We start from the raw sequence: 23,822 nt of genomic DNA, 5'->3' as shown, positions 1-23,822 counted from the left end.
TCCCAAACTAAGACTGAAGTTTTTTTTTAAATTAGTTACAATAGCTTGTCTGCAAAAACACGGACAATCACTAGAGGGTAGCAGATCTGACCACATATGGCCACTGTTTTAACCAGAGATGCAGGAACTTAACCCAAGACCTGTTGCACTTGAACTAAGCACACCAAGCCAGATTTACTTTCCTTGCAGTAGGTGTAACTGTAGAATTAAGGTGGATAATGTTAAGTTTTAGACAAATGGAGAAAGCTGGGCAGGAGGGCCTGGGCTCACCTTCCATTAGTCGATCGATCCATTTTTCCTGGGAGAGATTTGCAAAATTGCATAAGATGCAGAGAAACAAAGACTGCAAGTGGCTTGGCATATTGGAGCAGTCTCTCTCTCACACACATCTCAACACACATACTTGATGACCTCACAGTGCATGCTTCTCTGCTCACATTCCAGCTGACTTCACCACCACAACAGCCAAGATTCCACCCCCACCCCCACCCCTCCAGGTTCTATCGTTGTTCCCAGGAACAATCATTCTCAAAACAATTAACAGCAAAGCAGAGGATGCTATTGCAACAGAAAAGATGTTTATTTTATACTTTGCCCCCATCAAAAGATTCACGCATTCTGGGGATGCACAGTATCATAGCACACGGACCCCTGGCATGTTCTTGTAAGGCACTCATTAAGTAATAATAGAGAGTATTACTCTGGAGTGGTATCTCCACCCCCCACCCCACCCCACCCCTTGATTTCATGTCTCCGAAGGCCTGGGCAGGATCCCCAGCAGTCCTCCAGCAGCTGTGAAGAGGTTAATAGGAGAAGAACCATCTGTAATGAGGGTGGATTGGATTCCCAGACCCTGGAGCAATTTGACCTGCAAGGAATAGAAAGCAAAAAGTCATGCATCAGGGTTTCAAAACCTCAGATGAATATTTCTAATTTGCTATCACATTGTGGCATCTGAGATATGTAGCTGGCTGCTCCTGCTCTTGTAGCAGGTAGTCCTCAACTTATAACCATCCATTTAGGGACCGTTTGAAGCTGAAAAAAAAGACTTATGACCAGTTTTTACACAACCGTTGCAGCATCCCTGTGGTCACGTGATCAAAATTCGGGTGCTTGGCAACTGGCATGTATTTATGACAGCTGCACTGTCCCGCGGCCGTGTGATCACCGCTCGCAACCTTCCCAGCTTGGCTTCCAACAAGCAAAGTCAATGGGAGGGAGAAGCCAGATTCACTTAACAACTGCATGCTTCACTTAACAACTGCAGTGATTCACTTAACTGTGGCAAAAAGATCGTAACACGGGGCACAACTCAGCTGTCTTGCTTACCCAAGGGAAAATTTGGACTCAACTGTGCTTGTAAGTCGAGGACTACCTATCGTTTACTGTGCCCCGTGCTTAGATTAGTAGGAATGTTCACCCCTGTCTTGTGTCTTCATGCCACTTGGCCCAGCCTGGTGTTCTCCAGATATGGTAGAATTGACAGTTGCCTCCTGAAAAAGCACCTTTGGGACAACCATGACCTGGATGACTGAGAATCTCCATAGACATTTAGCTATGCACTTTGCGATGAACACCCTTCGAATGGTGCGGGAGTATGAACGGATTTCCAGAAAACACTGCAGACTACAGGAACCATTTGCACTTCTGTTTGAGAGGCAGACAAGACAGACACATCCCCAACAGCCTGTGTGTCTGTCTTCAACAGTGAAGGGACCTGGGCAGAAAACATCCTGCAGCCAAGAAGGCTCCACACCCATTTGCACTACTCAGGTGACTCTGAGGACATAGATAAACCTCCAAGTGACTCTCTAAAAGAAGGCAAATGACCAGCTGTCTGTAAGGAGTATAAATCCTTCCATTCCCCACCATCCAGTCAGAGCTGAAGAAGCTTCTTGGATGAGAAGCGAAACGTCTTCAAAGAAGAAACAAGAAAGTCCAGTAGCCTCCTGAAAAACAGCACCTTTGGGACAACCATGACCTCGAAGACTGAGAAGGTCCAAAATTGACATTTCCAGAATTTCCCCAACCAGAATTAGAGGAAAACCATACTGGGGAAGGCTGATCTGACCTCATTGCCAGTGGGGTTGGTTGTTTTTTTTGTTTGGTAGACTAGAAGCCACAGTCCACATCAAAATGAGTAAACTTTGAGTTTAAGCACACCCATTATTTGGAACGCCAATGTTCTCCTCCTCCCTCTTCCTTTCTCTGCTTCTCACCTGCATCTCTGGCCCAGCCACTGCAATGTCGCGGATAGTGCTGGCTCCAAGAGATTTGATGACAGCTTCAAATTTCTTAACTTCAACAGCAGCCAGAGCTTCTGCCCGGCTCACATCCAAGTCGGCTTGCTCTTTGGCAAAACGCAGCTCTTGTTCCCGGGCTTGCGCGAGACGCTGCAGTTCTGATTCCTGGAAATGTTTAGAGAATAAGGGAGGGAGGGAGGACGTAGGCCGGATCCAAACATCAGAGTGGAAGAAAAGCAGCTACCAATGTGATTTCTTAAATACTCTGGCAACAATTTATACCGCACTATTGCATACCATTTTTTTCCTCTTAATCCCTGCTAGAGAGGTTATATCAGCTGGTGGGTCTTCTCTAGTTTGCCTTTATTTTTCCCACCTAAAGTTTATTAAGATACCCATTCTGTGAGCAAAATCTATCTGCATATAAAACAATGGATGTAATCTAAAGGCTTTAAAATTCAGCATGTTCTTCTTAGTCTGACAAGCAACTATCATCAGTCATCTATCAAGTTAGCCTAGGAAAGTTTTCGGGAGGACTGGCAGGACTCACCGTCTCTATGGCAGTAGCTTGAGCCTTCAGCTTGGCCTGCAGAACAGCTCCTTCTCCTTCAATTCGGGCTGCCTCTGCTCGGGACTGGGCCTCAGCCTTGGCTGCCCCTGTGCTCTCAACAGCCGTGCTGGAAAGATAGGGGAGTGGAAGAAGAGCCTTTAGAAGCTGCATCTCAGGATAGGCAACCTTGGCTCTTTTATGACTCGTGGACTTCAACTCCCAGAATTCCTGAGCCAGCCACGCTGAGGAGAAAGGGAGAGGTTTTCATGCTGAGCCATGCTGGCTCAGGAATTCTGGGAGTTGAAGTCCACGAGTCATAAGGTTGCCTACCCCCGGCCTATGCAATCAAAGGCTAGATCAGCCTTCCCAAACTTGCAGTCTCCAGATTTAAGGAGTCCAGCATTTAGCTAGCACTGCCTGGGGCCTCAGAGAGCAGGAAAGAAGTAAGTTTGGAACAAATGTCCATAGTTCTTCCTTAAAAGCTGGATCCTGCACACTCACCACAGTGCTTCCAGCTCCAGCAGCTCCTTCCGGGCTCGTTCTGCCTCAGCCTGATCAAGGATTTTCTGCCGTTCAAGGCGACCTCGGGCCTCTTGTTCCAGCCTCTCTGCCTCATGTCTGGAGAGGGAGATGATGTCAGTGGATCAGGGGAAATGAACAGCAAAAACGGAAACAAGCTTACCTAAGATCCATCTCTTTATTCCGGGAAAAGCTCAAAGGCATTCTCCAGGTGTAAATTAGAAGAGAATTTGCCAGGAAGGAAAGAGCAGGCCGTTTCCATTTTTCTTTGTTTTTGAGTAAACAAGAAGCTTGAGAAGAATATAGTGGTGCCTTGGTATTCAACGGCTTTGAAACTCGCCAAATTTGGTAATCAACACATTTAGATGTGAAAAGTTTGCCTCACTGTTGGTTTGGTACTCAATGCCCAAGCTAGAACTTTTCAGTATTGGCTGCCTTGTGACTCACTATATTATTCTTTCTCTTTCTTTCTTTCTTTCTTTCTTTCTTTCTTTCTTTCTTTCTTTCTTTCTTTCTTTCTTTCTTTCTTTCTTTCTTATTATTTATTTAAATAAATAAATAAATAAATAAATAAATAAATATTCTTTATGGGAAAAAATTGTTTGGTACTCATCATTTTTGGTACTCATTGCAGCTCCCGGAACCAATTAACGATGAGTACCGAGGTACCACTGTAAGTAATCCGTGAGAACTCTGTAGGTTGTTTGATGATTTGAAAGCAACGGTCGGACTCGAAAAACCAAGAAAGACGTGTTGTGATTCTTCCAAGCAGATTTCTTTATTGTTCCTCACCTCTAGATAGAATCTTGCCACACTAGAGCAGGCTACCAGCCACAATAAACATACGGTACACTCTAGGAACTGTTAAGGAGGAAACGTCTTTACCCTCTTTCGCTCACACAAACTGTCAGAACTGTGTGGTCGCTTGTTCCTCCGGAATGCCCCCCCTCCCACCTGGGAATCCAGACTACATTCCTTTACAGCAACAGACTTGGAAATTTGAATGGCCATAGAGAAAAGGCTTAGGCGTTTCAAACTGTCCTTAAAGTGACAGAGCTACAGTTGAATTAGGTCAGCAAGAGCAGACATTTTGGAAGTCGCAGAAATCGTGTTTGTCAGATATCTTCATATCTGATCCTTTCACAAGCCAAGAAAAGTAAAACAGTGACCAAAACCAAGAACTTTTCCATGCTTGTGGTTTTGCTTATTCAAAAAGAGGGGTGCCCTCTGTATCAAAATTTCTTTTTTTTCCCTGGCAGCTCCTAAAACCTTCAGCGATCCCTTTTATTTCTCTGGCTGGAGGTAGAAATTCATAGTCTATGCTCACTAAGCGCCTATAACCCCCACAGTATAAATGCAGGTTCTTCTGTTAACCCAGGGGTAGGCAATCTCGGCTCTTTTATGACTCATGGACTTCAACTCCCAGAATTCCTGAGTCAGCATAGCTGACTCAGGAATTCTGGGAGTTGAAGTCCATGAGTCACAAACGAGCCGAGGTTGCTTACCCCTGTGTTCACCTTTCCCTGCCATCTGAAGAGATCACCCACCCTTGTCACCCCCTCCTTGGGGGAAAATAGCCTTAATCACCAGGAGATGATGGGTTTTAGTCATTAAGCCAGCTAGGTGGCTTTGGGGCTATCACTCTCTCTCTCTCTCTCAGCCCAGCTCACCTCGCAGGGTTGTTGTTGTGCGGAAAATAAGAGGTAGAAGGAATGTTAGGTATTTCACTGCCTTGAGTTACTTGTCAGTAATACAAGTGAAATAAAAATCAAATAAATAAATTTAAATTGCACAGAGATTCAGGGGCAAGTTACACATATTGTTAATGAGGTGAATAGGGGAAACCTGGTTGCTTCCCACCCCAGTTGCTCCATACCGAGCGGCAGCTTCCTGAGAGTTGGTGGTGATCTCAATGGCGAGCTGCACACTGCGCTGGAGGGCATCCCGTGTCCGTTGGTCCACTGGCTCCACACTTTGAATATCAACACTGCTGATGACTAGGCCATTTGGGGTAAAGCGTAAGGAGTTGCGCAGGGCCCCTTCTCCATCAAACCCAAAGACAGCAGCACAGATCAGACGATTTGAGTTCTAGGAACATCAATTGAAGTAAGATAACACGAGAAGAGAAATATTAACTATTAACCCACTCCAAAAAGTCCGTCTTCCCTTCACCTCACAGTGACTTCCCTCACAATAATCAAAAACGGTGTTTTTCAAGCTTGGCAGCTTTTTAAGATGCGTGGACTTCAACTGCCAGAATTCCCCAGTCAGCATGCTGGCTGGGGAATTCTGGGAGTTGAAGTCCACGCATCTTAAAAGTTGCCGAGGTTGAGAAACACTGACCTAAAGTACATTTCTCCTCCAGCACTCAGGTCACTGCATTCCCACCTGGAAGTCTTTCTCTGCAAGAAAAAAAAAACCAAGCTCAGAGAACATCAAGGACCCCACAAGTTTTTCTCTCTTGATTTTATCTTACAAATCAGACTTTTCTGTCGTTGAATGGATTTTTGCAGTCCTGGAATCAAATGCCTATTCTCTGTCCCCTTTTTCCTCGACATGCAGCAAGGAGGAAGAGACAGATAAGAGGAAAAAAGAAGGTCTAAGGACAAGAACTCCAGTTCTTCCAAGGCCTCTATTCCAGCACTGGCAGTTGGTTGCTTCCGAGACCACAGCTGACTTGGAAGCAGCAGTGGAGAAGCTATAAGCAGCATTTCTTAATTCCCCTTTCTTCCCCTCCCCTCCCCTCCCCTCCCCTCCCCTGGTTTACATCCCAACTTTCTTTTGTAAATAAGACACCTATCTCCTATTTTCTCCAGAACACCTTGTGAAGTGAGGTGGATTCGGAGAGAATGACTAGTCCAAAGTCACCCAGCCAGCTTTCATGCTTAAAGTAGGACTAAAATGCACAGTCTCCTGGTTTCTAGGCCAGCACTTTAACCATTACATCAGTGGTTCCTTCCATGCAACTCTTCTCTGACAGCTCCTTTTGGGGCCTTCTGCTTAGGTTAACATATCTGGGCTGCAAAAATCAAGCATCCTTTAGATGGCAGCAAAGTGATAACCACCCAACTCTTTGCTACCACCTAGCGGCTGTCTAGATTTTGCAGTCTAGATGTGGCAGGATTTTGTGATAATTTTGTACCTATTCTATTAAACAGAAGTAGTAGGCGTGAGCTTAAATGGACTCCAGAAAATGGTAGAGGACAGGAAGGCCTGGAGGAACGTTGTCCATAGGGTCGCAATGGGTTGGACACGACTTCGCAGCTAACAACAACAAAGTGTATTTACTAATAAATCTGTTACTATTGATAATATATAAGAGTATTTGTCCCTTTTTTCTTTCTTACTTTGGGTTTTTTTCCCTTTTACTTTCCTTTTAATCTTTTTAAGCTTAAAAGATTGTTTTCTTAATTTGTAGTAGATTAAAAAGGAAAAATAAATAAATAAAAATCAAATACCCAATGAAACCAACACAAGGCAAACCAAATAGCGTTCAAAAACAAATAGGAACACCTGTATAATAAGTATCTGTCTTATCTGCTTTGTCTCTATGGATTGGAAAGCCACTAGACATCAGATTTCCCCTACAATGCCCAAGTCTCAAGAAAAGTTTACTGAACACTGAAGATGTGGAACATCTCCCTAGTCACACCTCTCACCTTTTCCAATCTGTGGTCATGGATAAACAAAACCACAAGGAAGAGACACGGCATTTTTAACTCTTGGTTTTGAAGGGCAGTATGCCAAGTTTAAAAGTAAATAGGGATTTACACATAAATGACAGAGGAGCTGGTGGGACAACAGTCATGGAGGAGAAGCTAAAGTTAAGCTCACCTTATGGAAATCATCAAAGGTGACAGCAGCCACAGCTCCCCGAATGCGTGAGGCCAATGTCTTACAGGCATCCCCTATAAAATCTGGGACTGAGAAAAGGCGGGTTGCTTCAGCCGCTGCAGGAATCTCAAAGTGCCTGATGGGAAAACAGATCCACATACAGTTACCAAGAAAACCTGAGAAGATGACGGTGATTTGATTGATGAAACTTTGCTTGCCTGAAACCAGACCATTGTGACTTTACAAACCACACGTCTATGGAGATTCTCTGTCCTCCAGGCCATGGTTGTCCCAAAGGTGCTTTTTCCAAGAGGCAACTGGACTTCCTTGGTTTTTCCTTGCGGACATGTCGCTTCTCATCCAAGAAGCTTCTTCAGTGAAGTTTCTTCTTGGATGAGAAGTGAAATGTCTTCTAGGAAAAGCAAAGTCCAGTTGCCTCTTGAAAGAAAGCACTTTTGGGATTTACAAGCATCACTTAAGTGTCCTGCATCCACCCAGGCAATATTTAAATATTTTCAAAACAGAGATTTAAATAGTTCATAATGAAAATCAGAATGGAGAATTAAGGCAATTAAATATATTTGATAAAGCAGATGTACCATATGCCATACTGAGGATTAGATCACATTTAAGAATGAAAGGAGCTTTAAGATCTAGTTGAAATATTAAGGATAACTTAAATAGCTAGATAGCCTCGTATGACTTTCAACTGAAAAATATACTTCTGACCCCAAAGAGTATAAAAAAAGTCATGCAAGGTTTGTAACTGTTATATAGATATTGCTAAATGGGAGTAACTGATTTTATATCCCCTTGGTAGAATTGTTTAAAGACTTAATCACTTTACTGTGTTTTTTTTAAAAAAACCCACATACTCATCACTTTCTTCCATTTCAAGCTAAGGAATATAATGCAAGTGCAAAACAGTTCCAGCAAATAGTGAGCCAAACACAGAGAGAAGGAAACCTAAATAAATTAATACTGTATTGTTGATGACTATTATTTTGTAGATCAGCTGGCCCAATCTGTTATGACTCTTGCCAGCTTACAAAATACAATGATAAAAGTACTAGAGAAACACCAAACCATCTAAAGGTCTGAAAACCCCATGGAATTTCCTGACAGTGAGAACTATTTTGCCTGCCTCCCAGAGTTGAAGGTGCCCCATTGCTGGAGATTTTCGAGAAAAGAGTGGAAAACAATTTGTCCGAGACAGTATGAGGACTCCTGCCTTGGGCAAGGATTTGGAGACCTCCATGGTCCCATCTAGCCAAGTGATTCTATAATCTTTAAAAGACCAGAACACCACGTAAGGGATCCATCCTCTCATTCTAATCAAGACCTGGGCCAACTTTCAATCCATCCAGTTACCCTTCACTCACCAGTTGTAGGCCAGCTGGAGCTGGAGACGGGCATGGTCAGCTGTTTCAATAGTGATAATGTCAGTGCAGAAATCTGGCCCCAAGAGGAGGCATAGAGAACGGCGGGTGTGGGGGCGTTTGGGTCTGCCCCCAGAGAGACTCAGGATTGTGAATTGCTCATCTGGACCCAGTAGCACTAGTTCTGGTCCAAAAACCACCCTGGAGGAAAGAGAAGATCATATTAAATCACAGAGGTTCCAAACAGCATTTGATAGTGTTACCTGGAATTTTAGCCTTGATTATTAGCCTGCTGCAAATTCCGTATGGTGTCAGGAACGGCATCCAGCCAGTAAATGCTCAGCTCCATCCAGTCTCCCCAATTCTACCCCAAATTAAGGGATTACAGGGTTGTAAAAAAAGGAGTTTATTAACATTTTAAAAAGTGATGTTAGCATTTTTAACAGGATGGTCTAGGCCAGAGGTCCCCAACCATCGTACCGGTACTGGGCCACGGCATGCCAGCAACCAGTCTGCACAAACAAGCAAAGCCCCATCCGCAGGATGTAGGCAGCAAAAACATGCACCCTCCGGTCCGCGGAAAAACCTCCCTCTACATAACCAGTCCCTGGCGCTCAAAAGGTTGGGGACCTCTGGTCTAGGCTACTTTTTTTAACTTCAGGAAAATGTCTTTTTTTTCCTTCTTGGTCAGGGCCATTTCTTTTGGTATGCAAGAACTTGTCTTTTCAACACCAAACAATAGAGACCATATTGTGACAGTCCTCAAATATTCTTGCAAGTTCTAAGAAAGGTACAAACCTAGCTGGGAAAGAGTAATATAACCCATAAATTTACCACTTGTGAAATCTTATCTAGAATCAATGTTTTCTGTTGTTCAAATCTTACATGTAATCAGTATCTTTAATTGTTTGATCACTTGCTTTCTGACGTATCACACATACCAAATGTATATATTACATTCATTTCTGTACCCTATAAAAAGACTTGACATCCCCCCCCTGCTTTGCCTGAATCACTTAGCAATTTGCATTTTAGAGGGGGGGGAAACCTGGTAAAGGTGTTCTCTCTCAAATTCAGGGATCACTTATCAGCTCACACCAAATTCAGGTACCCAACAATTTAACATGGGATGAAATTTTCTCTAAGGCCAAAGTTCTTTTGCAATGCTTATTTTCATATTTCACGTCTCATTTGTTGAAGGACTCCTCCTCTGTCAATCTAGCCAGTAGATTAAATGTTATTCTTTCTGATCCACTGGGACTCTTATAATGAATCCATTCTCAACTTAATATAATTATATTAACTTCATAGCAGCATTAAGGACACCTGTAATCTTTTAGAAAAAGAGTGCTAATTTAGTAAAATGTAGGGAGAAAAGGGAGGAATCAGAGACCTGAACATATCCACTTCTCAGCCTCACTGGGAGATACACAAGAGACTGAATTTGTGAAGAGAAGATCTTATTAAAGACATGACAGCCCTTTATCAAACCTTTAAAGGGCCGTCTTACCTTTAATTTTGTGTGTTAAAGTTGCAGAGCTGAGAGCACAAATTGGCGTCTTTACTAAAATATACTGCTAATAATTAAGTCTGAGGGGGAAAAAAACACATGAAGGCCTTGCAGTGAAGTGCAATAATGTGGCTATTAATAGCATGTGAAATTAATTGGGTTATCTGGGCTAGCCATCTCAAAATTAAATGGGAGAAGGCCAGAAGGGACAAGTAGTATGTGTTATCTTATCCTTCTTGAATAAAAGATGGAAAATAAATGAAAATTACAGTTATCACAAATGAGAAAGCAGCCGTTCTAAAAGTCAACCAAGCAACTTACTTTCCCCGAAGTCTAAGGTCTGGAATGGGCAAAGCTTATTTCTTATTCCACAGGAAATTCAAGGTCACTTCCTTGGGCTCTACCTCAAAATCAAAGAATGACCAGATTACCAAATTTGGGTGCCAAGGTTCTGACTGACGAACCCAATCAAGCAAACACCTTCGAGACATTCTGATCGCTTAATGTAAGACTTTATTGAGTACATCACTTCAGCACTAATGAAGGCAAAACCAGTCCTGGCAAGACCCCTCCCAAACCCATATAGTAAAAGCACTGAATTCTCCTTCCTCTCTCTGGATCAGGTCACGTTGCCCAATCAAGTAGAAAAATATGGTTATGAGAAAGCATCTCTAGGTTTGGCTAGACCAGGGGTAGGCAACCTCGGCTCTTTTATGACTCATGGACTTCAACTCCCAGAATTCCTGAGTCAAAGCTGACTCAGGAATTCTGGGAGTTGAAGTCCATGAGTCATAAAAGAGCCGAGGTTGCCTACCCCTGGGCTAGACGCCTGGTGTTATGCCCTTGAGTCTCACGGTCTGGCTTCTTAACCTTTGAAGTCTGCATTCCCAACCTCTCCCCACGCCACCCCCCCACGTTCGTTGGCAAGCTGAGAAGCAGTTATTTGTCACACCAGCAAAACCCCGTGCTTCGTAACTTGACATTGGGGCTACGAAATTGCAGGCAAAAAACTAAATCCACTTTCCAACAGCAATCAAACGTGTTTGTCGGGAACTATTGGAACTTGCAAACTTCATTTCCTGAGCCCAATTGTGAGTGTTAGCATCCCCACAAGTTTGTCCAGCAACAACAACAACAGGCCATGAAAGCCAATTCTTAAGAATGTGCCATTCCACATCTGGCCCAGAAAGAGTACAGGTAGTCCTTGATTTATAACCATTCGTTGATTGACCGTTCAAAGTTACAACAGCACTGGAAAAAATGACTTCTGGCCATTTTTTCCACACTTGCAACCATTGCAGCATCCCCTTGGTCATGTGATCAAAATTTGGCCCTTGGCAACTGGCATGCATTTATGATGGGTCCCGGAGTCATGTAATTACTATTTGTAACTTTCCTGGCTTCTGACAAGTCAATGAGGGGCGCTAGATTCGCTTAAGGACTGTATGATTCACTTAACCACTGCAGATGTTCACTTAACCACTGTGGCCAAAAGTTCCCAAAATGAGGTGCAAACTCACTTAAGAGCTGCCTTGCTTAACAACACAAAGGTTGAGCAAAATTGTGATCAGCCAAGGACTATCTGTAGGTCAATTTTCTCACCTGGATTTACGCTCCTTGTAGTCGTAAACTTGCACAGCCGCGTTGTGAGGGACACGATAAGACACAGCCCGTGTCTTATCACGGGGCAACGCCACGACTTTATCTGAGCTGTCTTTGGAGCGATCAAGAAGAGGATCCCTGCCTGTGGTCAACAAATCCTCCACGTGGGCAGGCAGGTGTTTCTCCCACAGTTCCTCATCCTGAGACAGCATGTAAGAGTGGCCAATCACAGCCCTAATCTGGGAGAGAGAGACAAATGGTAGAAAACATAAAAATACATAACAGCCCCATAAATTTAGTAGAATTTCCTGGGCAATCTTTATTTCAGAAGCACTACAAAAAGGAGGTCTCTGCCTATAGCTCTGAAAGAACAAGGATGTTCTCCACGTTAGCAATTGTTTTCCCTATAGCAGCATGGAAGGGAAAGTTGGATTTTCAAGAAAAGTATTGACACTTTTGAACTTCAGTGCTGGAGAAGGTTTCTGAGGATAGCCCCAAAAGCAAACAAATGGACGATAAAAACAAATAAATCCAGAGCACAAATGACCAGTCTCAAATCCATCGTATTTTGGGCAAGTTATGTAACGATCCAGTTTCCTTAAGAAGTCCATTAAACTGGGAAAGGAAGGAAAGAAATGAAGAGGATAACCAGCAGCAAGATGGGCAACTACACTGGACTGTTGGAAGACCTCAAGAGCAAGGCTGGAGACACATCATCCTTGAGAAGGTCTATCTAAGTGGGTGCTGAGAGTTGGCACTAAGTTAACAGAACAAGGAGAGAACCAACCTAGAACTCAGGAGAATTTTCCTGACAGTTCGTTAATACAATTAATCAGTGGAATGATTTGCATTGAGAGGTTTTGGGTGCTCCAACACTGGATGTTTTTAAAAATAGATTAGACAACCATTTGTCTGGGATGGTATAGGACCGTGGTGGCAAACCTATGGCACGGGTGCCACAGGTGGCACGCAGAGCCCTCTCTGTGAGCACGCGCGCAGTCGCCCCAGTCCTAGGCCTTCAGCTGGGTTTTATAAAACATTTTCGCTTTAGGCCTCCACCACCATGTGCAAAAAAAAAAGGTTCAATCAATCAATTTCAACTTCTTGCGGAACCATGACAAGCAGTTAATAATGTCATGAAGCATATTAGAGAATTGCGGTCCTTTTGCTAAAATTGACCTCTAAAAGTCTGCATTCCTAAAGACTGATGTGCTTCTTCAGGAACCACTGCTGGATCTATTCCACTCACCTTCCCTGTCTTAATATCCCGGACATAAATGCCTTCATTCTCAGCCAGGGGAATAGCGTGGCGTTGCTCCATCACTTCGACCTCCGCAGGTGGTATGTACTCCAGAGGGCCTCGGATCAGCCAGCGGTCACCTGGCTTGCGCAGAATGTCCTCGTCGTCCTGGGTAAGAGACAAAGGAAGGAGAAGAGGTATCATATCCACCTGTAGCAACTCATCCACCCTCCCTGGCCATCAGAGACTCAGCACCTCCTACCTCGTTTCGGTCTTCAATGGGACGAACTGCACGTAGTAAGAGGCCATCTTCTTCAGACAGGACATAAATGTCTTGGATCCCATCTTTCAACCATTCTCCAGGCTGTAGGAAAAATGATATCTCGCCCTGCAGAATGAGAAGCAAGAATTGGAGAAAACTCAAGAATGATTGCCAGTCATTGGTTTTAAAAAGTGTGTGTGTTTATCCCATAGAATAAAAAGATGTAAGAATGCATGCAGGGTACAGCTATTATATAAAGAATTCAAGTCTACATTTCTTGTTAATTATACTAAGTGGTAACTGCTCATCTGATCTACTGAAACACAAATGGGTAGATCTGAAAAGCTGAGGGAAAAGGCAGAAGAAGGCCGATCAGCAACACAGTTATATAATCAGAAAAAGGCCTCTCCCATCCTCTGTGTTCCCCAAGATGAGACAAAATCCCATTACTGAAATTTGACTGCAACGTAAACGAGTTTCAGGGCTGCATACGCACCAAACGTCGCCAGCCAATTTCAAGTATCCCTAACGAAAAACAGAGCTTGATACGCAGAGCTTAAAACAGGCGGACCATCAAAATTGAGCATGGAATTTTGCTTGTAAGTTATTGTGGTCACAAGCAGAGTCACCACATGCTCAGATTCAATTTTATGAGCCTTTTTATGATTGTTGTTGAACAAGACACCGCAGTCATTAAGCAAATCACGTCGTTGCAAGTCCAAATCGAGCTTATCCAATGGGTGGTTTTTGCCACAAAATGGCAAAAAAGGTCACAAAACACGAGCACATGGCTGCAGGAGACTGCAGGTGGTTGTAAATACGAGCCAGATGCCAAGCACCCAAAATGGAATCACTGGATCACAGGGGTGGTTCCGACAGTTGTTAACTTTTGGGACAGATCGTAACTTTTTTTCAAGTCCATTATAACTTTGAACAGTCATTGCAAACTATCAGAACTGTGATTTCTGGCAAGTTTATCCTAATGTTTAGCCCAAATCTGCTCCAGTGGCAATCGCTTTCCTGCTTTCTGGAGCAACACGGTTTAAGAGAGCAGGAGCTGTGGATACTATCAAGGTTACTTCCCAAATCATTTACCACGGATATAGCATCTAAACAAAGTATTTTCTAACACCAGCTTCCTAATCTGCCTCCCGGTAGGAGATGCAGACCAGCTTCTCCTGAAGGAGAGGCTGCTTTAAGGAGTTCTGTTATAATCCCTAGGGCTGCCCTGCTGAATGGTAACAGTACAGGTGGTCCTCTACTTACAACCATTTATTTAGTGACCATTTGAAGTTGCAACAGCACTGAAAAAAGTGACTAATGACCATTTTTCTCACTTACTACCATTGCAGCATCCCTGTGGTCACGTGACCAAAATTCAGATGCTTGGCAACTGACTCATCTTTATGACGGTTGCAGTGTCCCGGAGTCACGTGATCACTCCTTGTGACCTTCTGACAAGCAAAGTCAATGGGGAAGCCAGATTCACTTAGAACAGACATGTCAAACTCGTGACGTCACGCAACGTATTGGGTCAGTCAATTGGGTGGGCATGGCTTCCAGATGACGAGTCCGGCCCACGAGCCGGCAGTTTGACACCCCTTAGAACATGTTATTAACAGCTACAGTGATTCACTTAACAATCGTGGCAGGAAAGGTCGTAAAATGGGCCAAAACTCATTTTAACAACTGTCTCGCTTAGCAACAGAAATTTTGGGCTCAGTTGTGGTCCTAAAGTCAAGGGCTACCTGTAGGTCATTAGAGTCCTTCATGATCCTGAGGTAAAGATACATACCTTAATGACCTTCTTCTGCCCAAGCTGAGGCTTTCCATCTATGCCTATCGGGTCACAAACTACACAATACTGGCAACTGTTCAAGGTGGTGATGTCAATAATGCCCAGCACTTCCTCATACACATCAGGGATGTGGGCTTCAGTTTCCGCCATGGTGACCAACCACTCTTCTCCAGTTTTCCTCACGATACTTTGAGAGTCCCGAAACGTTTTAGTGGCCCGGAGGTGCAGTGCTTTCTTCAAAGAGCAAAAGAAGCAGAAATATATATATATATATATATGTATGTGTATATTAGTGCAAAGCCTCCTTTTTATGATTTAACATTGTTATTAATCTGACTCTTCATGCAAATGACACCATGTAGGGTTTAAGCCCCCCCACACACAATGTTGCTTCTGATTAAATTTCGCTAAGAAACAGGCAAGAATGCAAATATGAGGCAGCAATGGTAACTGTGCATCCTTTCAGAAAATGTTGGTCGACAAACTTTCACCTCTGGTTGCCAGTGGGACAGGACTAATCTATCAGCATCTGGCAACATATTGTTTTTTAAAACAACCCTTAGGAAAAGAGGCCTTGCAAAGCAGAGAACGATCACAAGATCCATACAAGACTGTCTGGTGTAGTGCAGCATTTTTAAACTTGACAAAATTAAGATGTGTGGACTTCAGTTCCCAGAATTCCCCAGCCACTGTGAGTTCTAGTTCCACCTTAGGCATGAAAGCCAGCTGGGTGACTTTGAGCCAATCATTCCCTCCCAGCCCAACCCACCTCACAGGGTTGTTGTTGTTGTGAGGAAAACAGGATGAAGGAGCATTAGGTGTGTTTGCCATCTTGAGTTATCAATCAATCAATCAATCAATCAATCAATCAAGGTGGGATAAAAGTCTAATAATAGTAATGCAAGACCATGGATGTCATTTCCATATAATCAGAGATTAGTTTAGTGACTTTTAAATTTGTATTAAGGTATTGGGAAGGCTAAACTAAAAGTCTCTAACCAAACATACTTTCCCAGAGAAACTAAAATGCTAATTTCAGCCATGAAATATTCAGAAACCAAGGACGGCTGGAAATTTAGAAAAGGATTTACTGGGAGGCCAGTACAGCTTTGGGACAGTAAAAGAAAGTAACTCTTAGGAAAAAATGAGGTTCATGCCTCTTTATTGCTTCAAAACCCCATTGTGTTTATAGTCCTGCACCATTACCCCACAGTTACCTAACTACCCCACTGCTTTTGTGAAACGTGTTTTATCCAGTCAAATACCTGCTGTTGTCTATACCCAACCCAATACCTTGATGCCATATCCCAGAAGTGGGGAATGATAGCTCCTTTATGGCTGGCTCAGGAATTCTGGGAGTTGAAGTCCACAAGTCATAAAAGGGCCATCATTCCCCACCCTTGCCAAATCCAGCCACACATATATTTTAAGCATACAAAATGGGACCAAGACCCCTCCTTCTTTAGGCCTGCCTTGCCTCCAGCGCCATCAATAAATCCACTTGTGTTTCAATACAATGCATCTTGGCCTCCAGTTCACACATTCCCCTGGGAATGTTCTCCTACATAGTGTAAGGCCCCAGAGTCACTGAGCGAATGGTGCTACTCAAAAGGCATTAGAACCTGGGTCTTCCTTTCTTTGTCTAACTAGGAGATTGTCTTTTGGAGCAATTCACACAATCTCTAAGATCGTGACGGGCAAAAATCTTTCCATACATCTTCAATTAGCTATTAAAAAGGAGCTTTTTCATATTTGTTAGGCAAGGACAGTCATAGTATGCCTGTACAATGGGGCGCCTGATCATAAGTGGAGGAGCTTCAGAATCAAAGGAGAGTTTGGCCTGGCCTTTGCAACAAAGACCTCGAAAACGAAAGCAAATGAAATCAATAACCTCTTTCCCATAACCACCATCTACCATTAGAAGCTGCACTTACTTTCTCAGTCAGAATGACAGCATCAACAATGTCAACTACTTCCTCAAATACACCTGGTAAGTAAGCCCCAACTTTCTTTACCATCCATTCCTCACCTGCAGAGAAAAGAAATTGGAAACTCAAGATATATACACACACATACTCAAAAGCTGTCCTCTCATGGGATCGTGGGCAGGAAACCAAAAAGATACCTGTCACACGTTTGTTCCCCTCTCTGTCCTTGCATTCCTTCCGTGCTTGAAGTTTGATGGCTTGATTGGGACGAATGATGGTGGCCAGGATTGTCTCCACAATTTCAACCTCTTTTCGTGGGATGTAGGTGCCTAGAAACGACAATGGTTTAGTAGATGAGCTACGTAGGCTCCATCTCAGTTATGGTAGGGATGGGAAAGGGTTGCAAGCCAACACACAGGAAGAAAAGGGATGGAAGCTATTTTTCTGGTTCCATGCATAGAGGGGAAGTCCTCGTAAAATACACTGTGGTCTTTGGGGAAGAAAAATCAGATGGATCCATTTTTTTAATACAATTGTTCACTTAAAACATATTCCCTACACCAGAGTGCCCAAACTGCAACCCAAAACCCACTTACGTATCCTTGGGTGCTGGGTGCGCATGGCTCATTGGGTGGGTGTGGCCCATTGGGTGGGCGTGGCTGCAGTGGTAATGGCAGACAGGGTGGGACTAAAAAGTTCAATCAATAAATTCCAACTTTGTGAGATCCTTTTTTTCCTACGAGAAGTTGAAATTGACTGAACCTTTTTTTTTTTTTGCACATGGCGGCGGAGGCCTAAGGCGAAAAAGTTTGTATAAAATCCAGTTGAAGGCCTAAGACTTGGGGTGACAGTGCGCGTGCCCACAGAGAGGACTCTGGGTGCCACCTGTGGCACATGTGCCATAGGTTCGGCACCACGGCCCTACACCTTTTCCAATGCTGTCATTTTTGCCATTAATTTCAACTGGGATAAAAAATAGAGAAAAAATTACATTCATATCGGATGCAATGAGAAGAAAGGGGAGAATTCAGAGGAATATTTTGGCCCCAGGTTTCCTGGAGTCCTGGAAAACAACTGGATCTGACTCAGTTTTGCCTATTTGACTGGCAACAGCTTGGTGAAATCTCAGAATTCCTCACCTTTCTTCATATCCATTTGTTTCAGTTGAAGATGCTGGGAAGTGAAGCCATAATCTTCTGCAAAGATCTGCATGTGACCTCCCGGGGTGTGGAATCTATGGCTCCCCACATTTGGCTGAAGTAGTGCATTCAGGATTCCTCACCACTGGCTATGCTAATTGGGGCGATTGGGACCTCTACTTCAGCCACATATTTAGTATCCTATGACTATCACCGAATGTTGTGTCTTATGACTTACGATGAATGTATTTTACGATTATAATCATGATTTATCATTTGTTGCTTATATGTACAGTGAGAGCTTATGCACCGGAGACAAATTTCTTGTGTGTCCAATGACACTTGGCCAATGAAGAATTCTATTCTATATAAAGGACCATACATCTCACCTCCCAAGCAACGTTTCCTTCCTTGACAATTGCCACTTACCAGGTCCTTCAAACAGCCATTCATCTCCAGCAACATATTTGCCCTCTTGGTCATCTTCAAAGTCCAGTAGGGCTTTCAAATGCAGGGCGGTGTTAGCCAAGACAATTTGTAAAGGTGTAACATCCTAGAAAATCAGATGAACAAAGGGGCTAGTAACAGGAGCAACTTCAGGGAGTAGTCAAGCCTTGGGAGGCTGGCAAACTCGGGAAACAAGACCCCTTTGGATTTCTGGAAAGAACTTTCTTAGCGGTCAAGTAAATTGAACAGAGCAAAAATTTCAAGAAAATTGAACCGGACAAATACAGGATCTTGAAACTTACCAAAGTAATTCTCCAGCACAACCTATGTAAATAGTCCCCAACTTACAACCGCAACTGAGCCCCAACTTACAACTGCAACTTAGCAACATTTCTGTTGCTAAGCCAGAGAGCTCTGAAGTGAGTCGTGCCCCATTTTACGGCCTTTCTTGCCACAGTTGTTAAGTGAATCACTGCAGTTCTTTAGTAACACGGCTGAGTGAATCTGGCTTTCCCACTGGCTTTGCTTGTCAAAAGGTCTCAAGAGGTGATCACACCACCCCGGGGACACTCCATCCGTCATAAATAAGAATCAGTTGCCAAGCACCCTGGTGCGCCAGTTGCGGCCCTATCTGGACCGAGATGCCCTACGTACAGTCACTCATGCGCTCGTGACCTCTCGAATAGACTACTGCAATGCTCTCTACATGGGGCTGCCCTTGAGGACCACTCGGAGGTTTCAGCTGGTGCAGAATGCGGCCGCGCGAGTTGTGATGGGGGGTCTCCTGATACTCCCATGTTACGCCTCTTCTCCGTGAGCTGCATTGGCTTCCAGTTGCCCTCCGGATGAGATTCAAGGTGCTGGTGATGACCTATAAAGCCCTAAATGGCATGGGTCCAGATTATTTACGGGAGCACCTGCTGCCGGCGTCTACTTTCCATCGCCCCGTGCACTCCCACAGAGAGGGTCTCCTCAGGGTGCTGTTGGTCAGGGAGTGCTGGCTGGTGGGCACCAGGGGGAGAGCATTCTCTGTGGGTGCGCCTGCCCTCTGGAATCAGCTGCCTGTGGAGCTCCGGATGGCTTCTGACCTTCGCTCTTTTCACCGTGACCTGAAAACCTGGTTATTTGAGCTTGCCGGCCTGGACTGAGGGATTGGGGGTCTTAAATTTTATAATTTAATTTATTTGTTTGGGGCTAAATTTAATTTAATCTATTTTAACTTTTGTATGCTGTATTTTAATTGCCCTGTACACCACCCTGAGTCCTTCGGGAGAAGGGCGGTACATAAATCTAATAAATAAATAAATAAATAAATAAATAAGCACCCGAATTTTGATCACATGACAAAGGGAATGCAAGGTTCGTAAGTATGAAAAAAGGTCATGACCTTTTTCCCAGTGTTGTTGGAACTTCGAATGGTCACTAAATGAATAAATTGAAGACTACCAGTACTTAGGGTAATCAAGGCAGAATTTCTTTCAGTCTCTTTCTCACACTTTCTGCTCCCCTGAAGTCAAGAATCATTTATGTAATGGTTCCGTCACCTCCCTTAAGTGTCCCTTCTATTTTCTCTGTGTTCTCACGTTCTCTTGGGCCGAGGGTAGGCAACCTTGGCTCTTTTATGACTCGTGGACTTCAACTCCCAGAATTCCTGAGCCAGCATGGCTCAAGAATTCTGGGAGTTAAAGACCACAAGACATAAAAGAGCTAAGGTTGCCTAACCCTGTCTTAGGCATTCCATCACACATAGAAATTTACAGCATGGAATTCATACATTTCCCCTGCCCTTGCTACAAGAGACCATTACTCATTATGGGCCATTTGAGGGGAAGAGAAATTAAAGACACCCTTACCTGTTTTAGTTCCTCTCCTGGATATAAAGGGAAAGGGTCCCGAGCCATTCTGATCTCCAAGTCAGCATGTGCGAGACGGACTTGCCCTAGAGCATCAAGATGCACTGCCCCATCTGTCCCATGAACCACTGGATTGAGGATGATGCAGTAATGTCGTGGGGGAACCATCACCATCTTCTTTGGAGCTAATATGATCCTGAAGTAGGAAAGAAGTTTAGTAAGGTGGAGGAAATGGAAAGGGAGAAATAAGATCTTGGGTTTCTTGGTTCCTGGTTAAAGACGCTGACCTTATGCTTGCCTTCTTTGAGTTTTGGCATACAGGTAAGTCCTTGACTTACACCAGTTCGTTTAGTAACCATTTGAAGTTACAACAGCACTGAAAAAAGTGACCTATGATGTTTTTCACACTCATGACTGTTGCAGCATCCCCATAGTCACATGATCAAAATTTGACACTTGGCAACTGACATGTATTTATAATGGTCGCAGTGTCCCGTGGTCATGTGATCACCTTTTACCACCTTCTGACAAGTCAAGTCAATGGGGAAGCCAAATTCACTTCACATCTGTGTTGCCAACTTAATAACGATTAACAACCTGGCAAGAAAGTTCGTAAAATGGTGCAAAACTCTAACAATAGAAATTTTCTGCTCACTTGTGGTTGTAAGTCGAGTACAACATGTATTACGTATTTGACCCAAATTTTGCAAAACATGGCAGATTGACACTCTTGAGAGGTGTTTGGAAAGTTCAGGCTAGGTCTGCAGTGGGCTACCTTTTTGGGGGGGGCTGGGGGAAACAGTAGATTCAGCCATGTAACATGTCAACAGAAGGCTCTACTCTGATTTTTTGGAAAGATGTGGTAATTCTTCTTAGTTCCTTTATATACTTGAAGCCTGCACCCACAGGTGCTTTTCTAAAAGGCAACCGGATTTCTGTTTTTCTTTGAAGATGTTTCGGGTTTTCTTTGAAGATGTTTTGTTTCTAATCTAAGAAGCTTGGGTTGAGAGTCATTGAGGCCATTTGCATTCTAAAAGGTGGCAAATGACCAGCTGTCTGCAAGGTGTATAAGTCCTTCCATTCCCCACCATCCAGTCAGAGCTGAAGAAGCTTCTTGGATGAGAAGCCAAACGTCTTCAAAGAAAAACAAGAAAGTCCAGTTGCCTCTTGAAAGAGCACCATTGGATCATCATCAGAATTTGCAAAAATAGCTTTCAAGGGCCCAGGTGGTCCAGAAGCTGCTCTTTGCTCATCCTGGTGTAACAAGTGTTACTCAAAACAGCCAAAGTGACAGCAGAGAAAGTGCCAATAAACGTAACAGAAAACTGGAAGAAAGTTAAGGGATCCAGTCATCCAAAGCCAAAAGGCGAGGTTTAAAATAGCAAGATAAAGAAATCAGAACAATGACTTTTGAAACTGCCCTTTTGATAAGTAAAAGGAACTTTGCACCAAGTGAAATTCAACTCAGCAGCCTCACTTCCTCAAAGGAATTGATCCCCATCCAGAATTCAGTTTGCCAGTCCCACCCAAGATTGATTGTAACAAGCACTGTATTTGCATTCTCGTTCCTAACTTGTTTCATATCCAGGAATGTTATGTTAATGTTGTAAATGTTTCTAACCCCCGCAGAGTGGCCCGACCGTGTGATGGGCGGCATATAAATTTAATAAATGTAGAGCAGGCGTCTCCAAACTTGACAACTTTAAGACTTGTGAACTTCAACCCCCCAAATTCCCCAACCAGCAGCTGGCTGAGAAATTCTGGGAGTTGAAGTCCACAAGTCTTAAAAGTTGCCAAGTTTGGAGACCCATCATTTAGAGCATGCAAACAGTAGCTTCTTTACCCCAAGCCCCTGGGGGAAAAAAATCAGCAGACACACAGACACACACACACACCCACACACACCCTCCAGCCCCCCCCTGCAGACTAATTCTTGGTCTCAACAGGAAGACTTGAGCAACTGCCCCCTTGCGGGAAGTTTGGGGGGAAAAGTAAAAGGAGCGGCTTTTTACCCACGCGAATAGAAAACGTCTATTTTATTGCAAAACTTTGGACAAACCGGAGCTTTTGCTCCCCGCTGGAGTCAGGCGCGGAGGGCTTGGAAGACCGGCAACTATTTTGCCAAGGAAGGCAGAGGCGTCACATCGCCTGGCGGTTGCAGCGCAATTATTTTTCCCGGTTAGAGTCCTCTTTCTGCCGGGGGTGGGTGGGACTCACCTCTCGTTATCCTGGCGGATGTAGGTCTTGGGCCCGATTTCCACGCGGGTGACATTGGAGTTCTGATCCAAGACGTGGATGTAATGATAGGGAGGGATCCGGATAATCGACTCGTTCGCCATTTTGTCTCCCGAGCTGCGTTTGGCGAGAGAAGAGCAATGGGATTTTAGACATCGGCCAGAAAAATAATCACGGCAAGAATGCCCGCTGAGTCATTCCTCCCCTTTTCTCTCTGACCGGGAGGACTTGAAGAAAGCCTGCAACCTCTTTCCCTCGCCGGCAGCCCTGCGAGGCGCTTTAATCCTGCAAGAATTCAGATGGGTTTACTCAGCAACCAGCGCCCTAAGGGCGGGTGGGTGGGTGGGGGAGAGAAAGAAGCGAGACACCCGCTCCCTAAGTTCATAGCCCTTTGGCAGTTACGGGAAAACCTAGTTAAAAGAGCTGGGCGTGCAACGTGGGGAGTTGGTCATTGCCGAACGAGGTGGATGTCAGGTTTGCTTTTCTGGGTGAAAAAGAAAGCCACACAAACGCTCCGGGTTTGGAGATTTTTATTTTATTTTTTTTGCGCGTGTCGGCCAGAAAAAAATCCACCCTAAAACTCTCATTCCTCGTAGCCCCCGAGCCTTCTTAACTACTGTACGTAATTGGTGAGAAAGTCAATTTCATTCACTAACTGAGAATGGGCTAATTTATACGTCCCGGCTCCTAATGCTACGCTTTGGGAAACTTCTTAGCTGAAAGATGGATAGTTTGGAAGAAAAAAAAAAGGATGGCAAAGCAAAAGACAGAGGGAAGGAAGTAAGGGGCAGGGGTGGGGTCTACCTAAGGCATGGGCCACCCCAATCTGGAACTAAGGAGACAAGGATAAAGAGGGTGCATTAAACTTACCAAGTGAAAATTGCTTTCTGTCGCTTCAGCGATGGATGACCGTAGACTTGGAATTCCTCTTATATAGTAAATTTATTTCCTGGTTTGAGAGGTGGAGCAAACTACAGCTGTTCAGAAAAATGTTAAAGGAGAAGCCGAGTTCAGATGCAGCCAAATAATAGTCCTACCAACGTATAAAACATTTGATATAAATTTTCTTTATACGCAGTTGACATGGTCAATTTATAATTTCTCTCCCATAGTTTTTGCCATTTTTCTAATTCTATATTATAACCAAAGTTTTTCGCCCACCTTGTCATTGTCTCTTTAGTTTGTTCACTTTCCATCTCTAAAATTAACAAAAAATTATACATTTTCTTAATTAATTTCTCATCAGAAGTTAATAATATCTTATCAAATGCAGTTTGTTCTTT

General features: G+C 43.8%; 1 protein-coding gene across 1 annotated transcript; it reads right to left on the bottom strand.

The window, feature by feature from the left end:
- Nucleotides 1-491: 491 nt before the first annotated feature.
- LOC308678448 (major vault protein-like) lies at nt 492-23,437 on the bottom strand. Its single transcript, XM_081345650.1, has 17 exons — nt 23,410-23,437; nt 22,522-22,656; nt 20,305-20,500; nt 18,434-18,557; nt 17,063-17,194; nt 16,872-16,966; nt 14,935-15,171; nt 13,140-13,265; nt 12,887-13,045; nt 11,638-11,876; nt 8,529-8,726; nt 7,147-7,282; nt 5,189-5,400; nt 3,295-3,411; nt 2,794-2,920; nt 2,220-2,408; nt 492-868 (listed from the first exon to the last, which is right to left on the bottom strand). The coding sequence occupies exons 2-17, from the start codon at nt 22,641-22,643 to the stop codon at nt 746-748; spliced, it is 2,532 nt and encodes an 843-aa protein (XP_081201776.1). The 5' UTR covers nt 22,644-22,656; nt 23,410-23,437; the 3' UTR covers nt 492-745.
- Between the last annotated feature and the right edge of the window lie 385 nt (nt 23,438-23,822).

This window comes from Vipera berus, assembly GCF_964194415.1.
Source record: "Vipera berus genome assembly, chromosome: Z".
NCBI classification, from domain to species: Eukaryota; Metazoa; Chordata; class Lepidosauria; order Squamata; family Viperidae; genus Vipera; species Vipera berus.
Note: the sequence above shows the minus strand (reverse complement) of the source record. Positions and strands in the feature narration are given on the sequence as shown.